The sequence below is a fragment of the Chamaea fasciata genome, unplaced genomic scaffold (assembly GCF_029207755.1).
Source record: "Chamaea fasciata isolate MVZ Bird 193981 ecotype frontalis unplaced genomic scaffold, bChaFas1.0.hap1 SCAF_4, whole genome shotgun sequence".
Lineage (NCBI taxonomy): Eukaryota > Metazoa > Chordata > Aves > Passeriformes > Sylviidae > Chamaea > Chamaea fasciata.
The window spans coordinates 64,739,996-64,751,806 of NW_027094089.1; the positions used below are offsets into that span (position 1 = coordinate 64,739,996).

At 41.4% G+C, this 11,811-nt stretch overlaps 1 protein-coding gene across 2 annotated transcripts in view; it reads right to left on the bottom strand.

The window, feature by feature from the left end:
• The window catches only part of CAMK4 (calcium/calmodulin dependent protein kinase IV), a 158,337-nt gene extending 153,587 nt beyond the window's left edge, over positions 1 to 4,750 (bottom strand). Inside the window, exon 1 of one of the 2 annotated variants that reach the window (XM_066181829.1) lies at positions 4,516 to 4,750. In XM_066181829.1, the coding sequence (XP_066037926.1) occupies positions 4,516 to 4,679 (164 nt within the window). In that variant the 5' untranslated portion in view covers positions 4,680 to 4,750. The remainder of the gene's footprint in view (positions 1 to 4,515) is intronic. The other variant, XM_066181830.1, reaches the window with a different exon arrangement.
• Between the last annotated feature and the right edge of the window lie 7,061 nt (positions 4,751 to 11,811).

Consider the following 11,811-nt stretch of genomic DNA (forward strand, 5'->3'; position numbering starts at 1 on the left):
CCTATGGGCAGGAACTGCCTGAGGGAAAATGCTTCCTGCTTGTCTGAAGGTTTTAGGGTAACAAGCAAGTTATAGTTTGTGGAACAGGCAAATCTACACTGGCAGTTTCTGCTCAAAGATAATTCTCAACGTAATTCCTAAAAGGACTCCACGCTCTCACATTCAGACAGCATTCAGCACCATGTGGTCTCTGTCAGTTGCATGCCTGCATCATTTTGGAAAATACTCAGGTCCACTAAAAAAAAATTCACAAGCAAGTGAGCAAAAGTGTTATTGAAAGAGGGACAGACCTACTTTAAATGTACACTAAAGCATACTGAGCAAGTGATTTTCAAAATAAGCAGGGCAAAGAGAATGCAGTACAAATTACTCTTGAGATGAACAGAAAAAGAAACATTTTCTTAATGAAGGGATGAAGGGTAAAACTATTGGCATGTTTTCAAAGCCAAAACTGTTTGAACTTCAAAGCATCAAGTGCAAAAACAATCAATTTCTATAAAATAATGCTTTTATCACCTTGACAAAGAAGCTTTAGCTTTGTTAGGTTAAATCATCTAACAAAGAAGTTAGCTGATTTCATCTACTACTGCCATTACAAAAGTAGATGTTAGGATGACAGCTTTCATAAATAGGATTGACAGAATAAGAAGTCATTCTACACACAGAAATTTTGAGTTCAAACTGTACATTAGATGTCAACTTTCTCTGTGCTAAAGGACATAAACCACCTATGATTCAGCTCACAACGTCAGTCCAAGTTAAGTTGCCAAGTATTGAGAGCCTTTCAGTCTGAGTCTTCAGAAGAACCATACAACTGAAAGACTGTCCATGCAGGAAAAGGTAACCTTGGAAAAAAGAAAGCCTAAACGATTTGATTGGAAATCTGTTTTTGACCATTTAATAGATTTGCAATCTGCCTACAATAGTAATATTATAGTTTCAACTCAGATAGTTACGTAGTTGGTTATAGGCAAAGATGGTGTCTGTCAAGTATAATTCCAACAAAGAAAGTTTCCATTTTTTGTAATATTGCTGAGTATCAAAAAAATCAGTACTGAACTTCTTCTTCATTCAAATGCCGTAGTTATTCAACCCTGAATTCAGAAACTCTGTACCAAAAGATACTGCAAGGGTTATATAAGGCTAACAAAAGGTTTTAGTCCTTAAGGAAATACAAGTTTAGAGTACAATATTTTCAACATCTTTTTCCAAAGGAGTGTGGAAAATAAGCTTTTAGATGAAATACACTCAGAACAAAGTTCCAAACTCTGCATCAGCAATCGCAACCTGTAAAACAAAAACATTTTGTAAAACAAAGCACAAAATTTCACATTTGCAGTATTTTGACCTCCACTTGTACACAAAAACCCTTGTAGAAAATTGACTAAGAGGAAGGTGAACTAATCAGGGCTTCACTGGAACATAAAAATAGAAGAAAATAATAAGAATAAAGGCCTATTTAACACAGAGTACAAACAGTGGCCAAACACAGATGCCTCAAGAATGCAAGAATAGAGCAAACTCCTATCAACACTCTCAGAGAATACCCTCAAAACTCTCAACAGCTTTCAGTTCAATAGTTAGTATCTTCATGTTTAATCAGTCTCAGTGGATTTCCTGCATATAAACTTGCCTAGTTGCCCATTAAGTCCATGTAACCCTTTAGCATCCATAGTATCCAGTGGCCAGGACTTCCAGACACTGTGCTGAAGTGGCCTTACCTCTCATTGTTGATTTTTGACTAGAACCCATTTTTTAAGAGATACCCCAAAGAGCTTGCATGAAAAAAACAGCCAAGAAGCATCTCTAACGAGATGTTCCATCCATGCCATATATGCCTCCAGATACCTATCAGAAACTCACTACAGAGTTTATGAGAAGTATCTGGAGGCACATATAGCATGGATGACATGAGGAAAAAATGTCCCTATGGCATAGGGACAGAGGAGAATTAAATGGTTTCTTAATGGTTTCTCTTCCACACCCATTTTATTTATCTAAACTAAATGTCATCTGCCATTTAAATGGCCCAACAGTAGAGTATGGTCTTCCTGTAATTCTTCACAGGCAACACAACCTTTAAACCCTTGACGATTTACAAAGACCAGCAAGTATTTCTGTCCAACCCCTTTATCTATGAACACGTTGAACAGCACGGACATGTGAACTGATCCCTGCGGAACTTCACTGTTTAAAAACAACTCCTGACTCCCACCTAAGTTCATAGGCATTTATCCTTCTTTCTAAAAGGATCGTCTCCCTCTTCTTCCAGGACTCCTTAGTTGGTCATGTAAGCAAGAGTTACAGAGTAAGACATCTTACGGATACTTCAGACATACTTTGCACAAGGAGCACTCATTCCAAAGGGAAACTCACATATTTGGGCACAGCTGTCCAAATGCAGACCTTCAGAGTCTGTCAAAAGACATTTTTCAATCCCTGTATTTGCTAAAGATAATTTACAACAATGTTTTCCATTGGTCATTTCAGTATATTACTTTATTTACTGCATCTAAAGGGATCACATAGCCACATTATTCAGCCTCACCTGACCCATCTTCCCCACCACTAACCTAACTAAACAGTGAGTACTTTTGCTTTTCGTAGACATACTCAAAACCATATCCAAAACTAGAAGTTTGGACACAGGGTTACCAAGAGAAAACAGTACACTTTTATATTATACTTCAAGGGAACCAAGAGGGATTGTTGGATCTTCCTTACAGATTTACCAAGACACACCTATCACAGTGGTTCTGAGACAACCATCAGCCCTCTGGATGCTGGCTCTGAAAATATCTCAAAGCTGGCCTTGGGACCTAAGGACCAAGATCTCATTGCCGTACCCATTAGAGAATTTTCTCTCAAAGTATGTATCCCTCCAAGTTCTTCTGTCTCTTCTCTACCTCTTAATCTTTGATTTAGATGGTTGTTTTCTCCTGCATTGTTTTTGCTTTTGTTTTAAATGTTACTGCCCAGCTCTACCCAGGAGCAGTGCAGACCTAATGGCTCACATCTCTACACTTACTTGGGCGTCGTTATCTTCCATATTCAAACCATTTATTAGCGTTTCAGCATTTACTCTCTCACCTTGCAAGGTAGAAAAATCCATTGCATCTCATCTTTATTCTAGTACTTTCACAGGCATTAACTCTTCCTACCAAAAACTGGAGATTTCACATGTTAAAAACTCTTCTTTATGCAATAAAGCCAAGATGTATCACCAATACAGATTACACTTAAGCAAAGCCCACAGCCAGTATCACAAATGGTAGGAGGATTCTAGACAGACTCAGAGAAGAATACCAACCCAGGTGACAGGGTTCGTAACAAATGTTGTAATTCACCAGCATTCTGTTTTGTTCCCTTTTCTGTCAACCCTAGACACAAAACCAACACAGCAATATTTCCTGCTTAATACTTTTATGCTTCTGCACAGGGGTACAGTGAAGTCAAGTATAAATGTGATGAGCATACATAAAACGCTGCATATTTAAATCTGGCTAAGTACAGTAGGAATGGGGGGGGGGGGGGGGGGGAAGTAGCAGCAGATGCATAAGACCTAGGCAGAAAGCCAAGAATTATAGTATATTGTATTTCTGTCACCTTTCCTGCCCCTATCAGTTACGGTATGCTTTGTATGCAATAACTTTCATTGCAGGTCTTTTCTGAAAAGTATTCTACCAAGGCAACCATGTCATTATCTGCGAATTTCCCATATTTATTCAGGAGTTTTAATACTCTGTCATTGCAAAACTAATAATTGTTATTTGCTACCTACTGACTTACACATTTAAGTGATGTACTATGAACCCTTTAAAAAACCCTGTAATTTTCCACCTTTTTTTGCATATTATGAACTAATAAATGAATTAGGAGGGCAAAAATTGCACGTCAGATATAGTGTTTTACACCCGACTTCAGCTTTTAAGAACCTGAAGACTTGGGACCTTTAAGTTGCTGGGCAATCACCAGGGCAGTAGTGCAAAATTAATGAAGGTGGAGCAGCTCACTCGCCTACACTGCACCCCGATGGGTAGGACCCTGCTTGCAGAGGCCTGTTCAGGGAATCCTGTCTCGGGTAGGAGTTTTGTCAGCTCAGGGTTCCGGTAATAGAGAGAACGGCGGAAGGTCTGGTATGAAAGGATGCCGTGAATGAGATGGCGTTTCGGTGCTCCCGAAGTGATGCCCACCCTTCAGCCGACAGCGCACGGGGGCTGCTAGCAGTCAGGCACCCTGACTAAAAGCCGCCCGCTCGGGCCACGTCCGCCGAGCGGAGAGATGCCTCCTCCTAAAAATCATTCCCTTCACCCGGGGATTTCTCGGCTTGGCTCCCGAGGAGCTGAGATTTTTCCTTCGAAAGCCTGCCCCCCGTGAAAGGCGCACGGTGTCCCGCTGCCGCTCACGCACACCAAAGTTTTGCCGCTCTCGCCATAGCGACGTGGGCAGGGACACCCAGCCCCGGCCACCCCCCGCCCAACCGGCCCGGCCCGGCCCGGCCCGCCGCCGCCTCACCGTCCCAGCTCGGACTCCAGCTCGAAGTAGTGAGCCAGGGTGTCCTTATTGGAGCCATCGATCCAGTAGTCGGGCGCGGCGGAGCCTGGGTGGCTGGCGGCCGAGGAGCCGGAGGAGGACGATGAAGAGGACGAGGAGGATGAGGGCATGGTGACTTTCAGCATGCCTGGACGCCTGCCGAGGGCTGTCCTGTCCTCTGCGCCGGCTGCAGAACGCACAGCGATAAGGCGGCGGCTACACCTCGCCTCCCTCGCTCTTTCTCTCCTTCCTTACTTATTTCCTTCCCTCCCTCGCTCTCCCCTCCCTCTCCCCTCCTCCTCCTTCCCCCCTGCGCCGCGCTGGAGAGGCGGTGGCGGGTCCCCAGCCCAGCGAGGCGGTGGGGCGGGGCCGGGACGGGGGGATCCACCTCCATCGCCCCTCGCCCCGCTCCATCCGCCCCGCCGAGCCGAGAGGCCGCTCCGCGCGTACATCGAGAGACCCCTCGGGGCCCGCCCAGGGCGAAGGGAGCGCTGCGAGTTCACCGGCACCGGGAGCGGGACGCGGGCCCGCGGGGAGACAGCCGCACGGGAGGAGAAATCGCATCCCGATCCGCGGGCGGTGTGCGGAGGGGCAGGGCAGGATGCGCAGCCCATAACGAGGTGGGCGCCGGCCTGCCATGCCGCAGCTTTTTGCCAGTTCCCGAGCGGGAGTTCAGGAATTCTGCCATGAATTTTTCGAGGAGGGTGTGGGGGCTGAGGCTGAACAAGGCAAACAGCAGTGGGAAAGAAAGAGACTGACAAATTCTCAAACATTACTATAAAAAGTCCCCAAAGCAGATCTTCTCTTCCCACCAGAGACCTAAAAGAAGCCACAGAGAAATAAAATCGCTGTGCTGCAATGCCACTCTTTAACAGGTTATGAAATCTGCAGGTTATAAAATGCATGTGAATTATACTAAAGCGTGCTACATCCCCGACTGCAAAATCCTTAGCCAGAAACATCTATAGAAGGGTCATTTCTGTTGGTGTAGTGACAAAATAAAACAGCAGTTGTGTGTGCCTCGCATGCATAGTGTGCCAGATCAGTCCCACTCACATCCTCCTCTGTGCTGTTACACCCACTCACACTGCCATGCCAGCACAGGCAGGAGGTAAAATGGACCATGTGCAAACCTGTGCAGCAGAAGGGACGAAGTATTGTCCTCTAATTTTCAACCACAATTCACTGGCCTGTTTTTTTAAACATCGTATTTCTTGCTCAAATAAAGCATAGTATCCTGTTCGGCATTGTGCTAATTCAGGTGTATTGATGTTTTCCAATATTATTTGTTTCCCCTCATAAACAAGTCTGTCTCTTACTGTTCCATAAGTTCCCTACAGTAACCAGGTGGGGGATCTTAATTTCTCAAAGGTCTTAACAAAGAAATGCTTCTCTCTGAGTAATCAGATAATAGAAGTATCTCCTAAACTAATCTTTGTTAGTAGTGGGAAAGGATAAGAGATAAATGGGAGAGGTAAAAGACAGATAAAACCTTTTTGCCTCAAGTTTACTTATTGCCACTATAAAATTAAAATGGAGAGCCCCACTGGAACTTGAGATTTTATAATTTTCAAATCCGTATTTAAAAGTCAGGAAAAAGTAACCCAAAGTCCTGATTGGAAAACCAAGTTCCATCCAATACAGTTTGACAGCAACTCCAAATCTCCTTTGAGATGAACATCATTCCCAGAGCACCCACAGTTACAGGGCTGAGATCAGCAGGCAAGGTAGCCTTTTCACTGCTGCTCATGCCCTCTTTCAACCACCCACCTCGCTGTGTCTCTGATGGTGCATGCAGAACTTTTCTTCATAAGTCTTTGGCTGATAGATGACACTTTTTCATCTTATTTGTTAACAGCATCTCCTGGGAGAAGAAATGGTCACTGATGAAGACAATCACATGCACAGAATGACAAATTGGCACACTCAGAAGACAGTGGTTTTCCACATCATATTTTTAGTCAAATATCTAACATATTCTGCAAGCCAAAAGGCACATATAATTCTGTTCTGGTGGGGTTTTTGAGGAAATTACTTTAGTAGCACTATATTTATCCAGATATGTACAATCAGGTTCATATCTCTAACAATCTAGATATAGCTAAATGACATGGCACCAGTGGATTTCCTTTTATGATTTTTTTTTTAACTGGGATATGTCTAGAAAAGGCATTTTACTTGAAACTCTGACTCAAAATGGAGCTGCATTGCACCATGCTGACAACCTTGCACTTGAAAACTTCTTCAGAAGGTCCACATCCTCCAAATATTAAGATCATGATGTCCAAATGTGTCCAGGTGGAATTAAATAAAGTCTTCAGGTTGCACACTGAACCATCAAAAAAAATGCCTCTGAGTCTCGTGGACACCAAGGACAGTGTTTCAAATGTGCAGTGCTCCAGCTCAGGTCTGTATTAACCATGTGAAGATATGCACCAACTTTACTGAACATGAAACTAAAACACTACCAAATCTTCATTTATCAATTTGTGACACACTATGTACAAAATTTTATTACGGAGGTACAAAGATCATAATTTTCCTGGCAACAAACCCAGGTTACAAACACAAAGAAAAAAGGCTGGTCAAAGAGGAAGCAATTTATATGAACAAAACATACATGTAAGAGATGTCCAGTCTTCTGCCTCTCTCCTGTCACCCATAAATTTAAACCCCAAAGCAGGAATGTTATCTGGTGTCTTGATGGAGGTGTGGGATTATCAATCTTTCTGCCCTCCTGGTTGCTGTGGCCCTGTTTTGTGAATGCTCTTGTCCTCTGTACAGACATCACTGCATCAGGTATAAGCAGAACATACTTTAGAAAGCGAAATGTAGGATAGGAACTTTTTTAACTTGGCTTCTGAAATTTTCATAGAGTTCTAGCAGTTAGGCCTTGTGTAGGAACTCAAGAAAAAACAAATTCTGTCCCAAGTTTTGAATAAGTAATTTCCAGTTTGTGGGCATCATTTGAAAGAGTACTGTTAGTCCCCTGAAACTTATGTCAGTATTTCTTCCTGGCCAAACTGCAGCAGCTTCTTATTGAAGGTACCATGTGTCCATGCCTCTTGTAGTAAAGGTAGTGTTATCTATGAAAAGCAAATTATCAGATATAGTCCGCATTTAGGAATATTTCCCTCAAAATGGTTTTCATGTTCTAGATGATCCAGTATGGATTCCACATTTCCACCAGTGCTAGACCAGATGCTTATCTACTATAATTGTAAGGCAGATTAAGTCTTCTGAAACAGAAGTGCTCAAATTGTGTCACATACTAGTCAAAGAAGTGGAGATCAGGATAAATCCCCAAAGCTTTCACTTCCCTTCCCTGTCATTGATTTTCCCTGCTGAATACAAAGCCTTGCATTACATTTTTTCTGCAACATCTTTCATATCCCACTCAACTTCCAGTACCTCTGGATCACTATGTGAACTTCCATGGATGTCTGTCAGTTGGGAATGCTAAACACTGCCAATTTCTTTGGTTTTATTTACGTTTAGGAAGCTTTATTACTTGTATTGAACAAGTTTATCACAGCCTCTTAATTTATTATCATCTTTCATGCTGTTTTATGTGTAAATCTGATTCTACTTAAAGATTTATAGAGCTGCTGCGTAAAGATAGGCTCTTGCATCAGCTGTGTGTGTGAAAAGTTTGAATCAGGTGAGAATGAATGCAGTGCTGGGAGAGGCCAGCAGAGTAGTGATGTTGGGGAGGAGGTGTCTTTATGCAAGAAAACAAAGAGGAGGAACAGACTGACCCTTTGTAGAGTGACAACAGAGGTGAAGGGCAGTAACAACGTGCCCTTTACCTCAAACCCTACTCACAGGTTTTGAAGTCAAGACGATTTTTTTTTGCCAGTGACTGGGAAAAGCAGACACATAAATTGGGATAAAAGAAATGATTGCTTGAAGATAAACAATTAGAAAACAGTGTGATTCATCCATCTCTGAACCACATCATGTGGGCTGCAGGTATCAATAGGGTCATTTTATAGTCATTGCAGGAAGACACACAGGACAGTTATTTTTGCAGTATAGTCACTTATCTTTCCTGTCCCTCTTAAAGTGATTCAAAAAATCATTTGATCTTTAGAATGTTGGAGGATACTTGAAGCATTCCCTTTCATTTTGCAGGATCAGACAGCATTGGCTCACAAAAATATATATAAAGCTGGTCTACAAATCTAGGAGTCATTAAACCCAAATAAACCACCCCTCTGAGTACAAGCTTCGCAAACCAGAAGTTGTCTAGTAAGACAATGGAAGTTACGCATGGCTCCTCCTGAGTTAAGCTCAATTAGCTGTTGCTGGCTCTGTAATCCCTGTTCAAAAAAAATCCAGCTGGAGGTCCTCTGCCACTGTTAGCAGCTCAAGAAATTTCTAAGGGATATAGTGCATCCTTGTTTCTAAGGCAGGACTTTTTCTTCCCCCTCAAATGCTATTATGTAGATAGCTTAAATATGTAGTTTAAACTCCCTCTATCACAGGTAAAAAGAACGCCCTCCTCGCACTACCCCCTTCACCCCCTCCAAAAGTAACACATGAAGTGAACTCTAAAATGGACAAGTAAGAATGAAAACTTTATGCCAGGTTTAAGGTGATGCCAGACTTTCAACACTTTCAACAGAAAGCTGAAAACACATATTAGGAAAACAAATATAAAGAGTCCTAGTCGCAGGCAAGCACTCTTAAAATAAAAGCTGACAATGTTAATATTGTTTCCTTTATTCTCAAGAATGAAAAGAAAATTTCATCCATACTTTGGTATTTGGAAAAAGAAATCTGCTTACAGGAAATTATATGAAGACTGTAAGAGGAAGGCAAAGTTAGCAGTTTCTGAGAAATGGTAATCTATATGAAAAGAATTCATTTTCCCAGGGTAGGCTGGAGTCCAGCCTCAACTCAGTGGTAAGTGGGTCATTTTAGGAGAAGGTTAAAGGGAGATTTAAGCATTAGCAGCCTGTGTGGATTTGCAATTAATTGAAGAAATAACCCCCCCATACTTAAAAACCTTTTTCCTATTTCCTAAAATGTATGTTTTGCCCCGTGCCAAAGAAAACATTAAAGGAATCATTTGAAAGTGAACAGCTGCTACTCACTTCATTTTAAAAGTTGGTCAGTGGTTGTGCATGTCCTTTGTTGATTTGTAAGCAAAACACAGTTAAAAAATCAGCCGGTCCCTCTGTGTTGTATTGCCCAGCAGAGAGAGGCAGTCTAAGCTGTCTGCTTGGTTTTCCCATATGAATACATGCAGATTCAGCAATGTAAGATTTCTTACTACAGATGTAAAGCTAACTCTCCATTGCCAGCACCTCAACACCTTATCTAGCAGTAAAGTGAGTTCAGTGGCTGATCCATTACAAATAACTTAAGAGCCACAGTTAAAATCAAAGAGAATTCAAGGTCTATCCCTACTGCTGTTCCAAAAGGCACCTAAGTTACTACCTAGACCAGCTAGTAATCTTGCCTTTCCAGTTGTCTAATTCTGTAACCTCTCCTTACCCCAAACAAAATAAATAAACCCCTGCTGTGTTGTGAAAAACAATTAAGGCCATCAGTTCTGACTGCTGCAATCCATTATGGAACAGACCTTCTTTGTTTCACTCCTTTGCCTGAAATTTAAGTGGCTATAAATTGAGGGGGCTGTTAACTGTAGTGTAGTTGTGACTGGGTTTCTTTTGATTTGAGTGCCAGTGATGACAGTGGGAAATACAAACAGTTTGTACCCAGGGCATGGTACAGACGAGAAAAAATAGCTATCCTAATTTACTTGTGATTTCTGATCTATTTGCTTCCAGTTCTGCAAATTCAGGAAAATTGCAGGTTTTATGAGACAGGAAATGGCTGTAGTTTGTTGATATTGTTTTGTACATCTTTCTGATTAAACATCCAGATATGGTCTTGTTGAATTGCAATCTAATCTGTTTGAGTGCCCTGGCTGATATTGATGATAACAGGCTTGCTGTGTTAGCTAAAGGGGTTCTAGAAAAGACCTAACTCTGGAAAAAAAAAAAAAATCCAGATATTGCAACAACATCCAATTCAAAAGTAAAGGTTAATTATTTAGTTTTGTGTTTAGGTCCAGTATTAGACTGCACCTTTGGTCTCCATGAGGGCAATCATTTCAAGAGACAGACCTGATGCTTTTGTTGAGGGATCTCAAAATGAGACAGCAGCCATGGGGAAATGTTTATGCAGAAATTCCAAAGGAGTGAAAATGCCTGCAGTTTAGTATTTCAGAGAAGAATTACTTCATTTACTCCCCTCTAGACTGAATGTCTGTGTTTTGGGGTTTTTATTCTTTTACAGGCCTCTTGAGTCTTTGGACTCATATGGCCCTGCCACCAGTAATAATATTTCTCTGACACAGATTGATTGACCAGAGACACAGCAGAAGGGCATCTGTGCCCCAGGAAGTAATATTTATAGGCTTATCTGTGGACAAATGTAGAAGAGAGGAGTAGGAAAACAGAAATTCAGACCTCCTTTGTCTCACCTAAATGTGGTGCCTGCATGAGGTTTTCTCCACTCAGACATAAAGCTCTTACCTAACAGCTTCACTCTTCAACAGTTCTTGTATAAAAGTCCTGTAGCTCCAACTTTCCTCACTGTGCTCAACTTTCTCCATATGACTCCTGGATTTTTCCATCTTGATTCTTGAAAATTCACTGCAACTAATTTAACTTTCAAGGACAAGAAGAGTTTACTTTTGGGTAAAAGGAAGCCTTTCAGCAGCTGTTCTGATCTCTGATAAGCATCCACATAAAGATTTTTACTCTGTATTTATTACAGTTCAAAAGTAGTTACTGTAATGGACGGGTGTACACAGGGATATCTTACACTAAGCTGCTGCTGAAATACGAGGTCCTACCAATTATTCAGCAACTCAGTATCATTAAACTCCCTGATAGAAGTGCAGACATATGTACATATAGCATAGATAATTTGTGCAGTTTTTGTAAAATCTCAGAAACCTTAGAAATACCTAATAAATTCAATCATGACTCAAGATCATATGAGATTATATTTTCATACAAGATATGCTGCGTCTTGTAAAACAAAAAAATCTGAATCCCTCCAAGGCAAAACAGAAGTTAGTATTTCCAAGTCACAGCACTGCAATTTCTTCTCTACACAATATACATATTTATTCAAACATGTTACACCAATAAAATTATACATTTTCAAGCACACGATATGAGTTTTATTTGCACTTTAAGAAAATCAGCTGCAGTTCACTTTGTTAAAGTTCTTGCTTGGCTAAATTTTTAAAATATG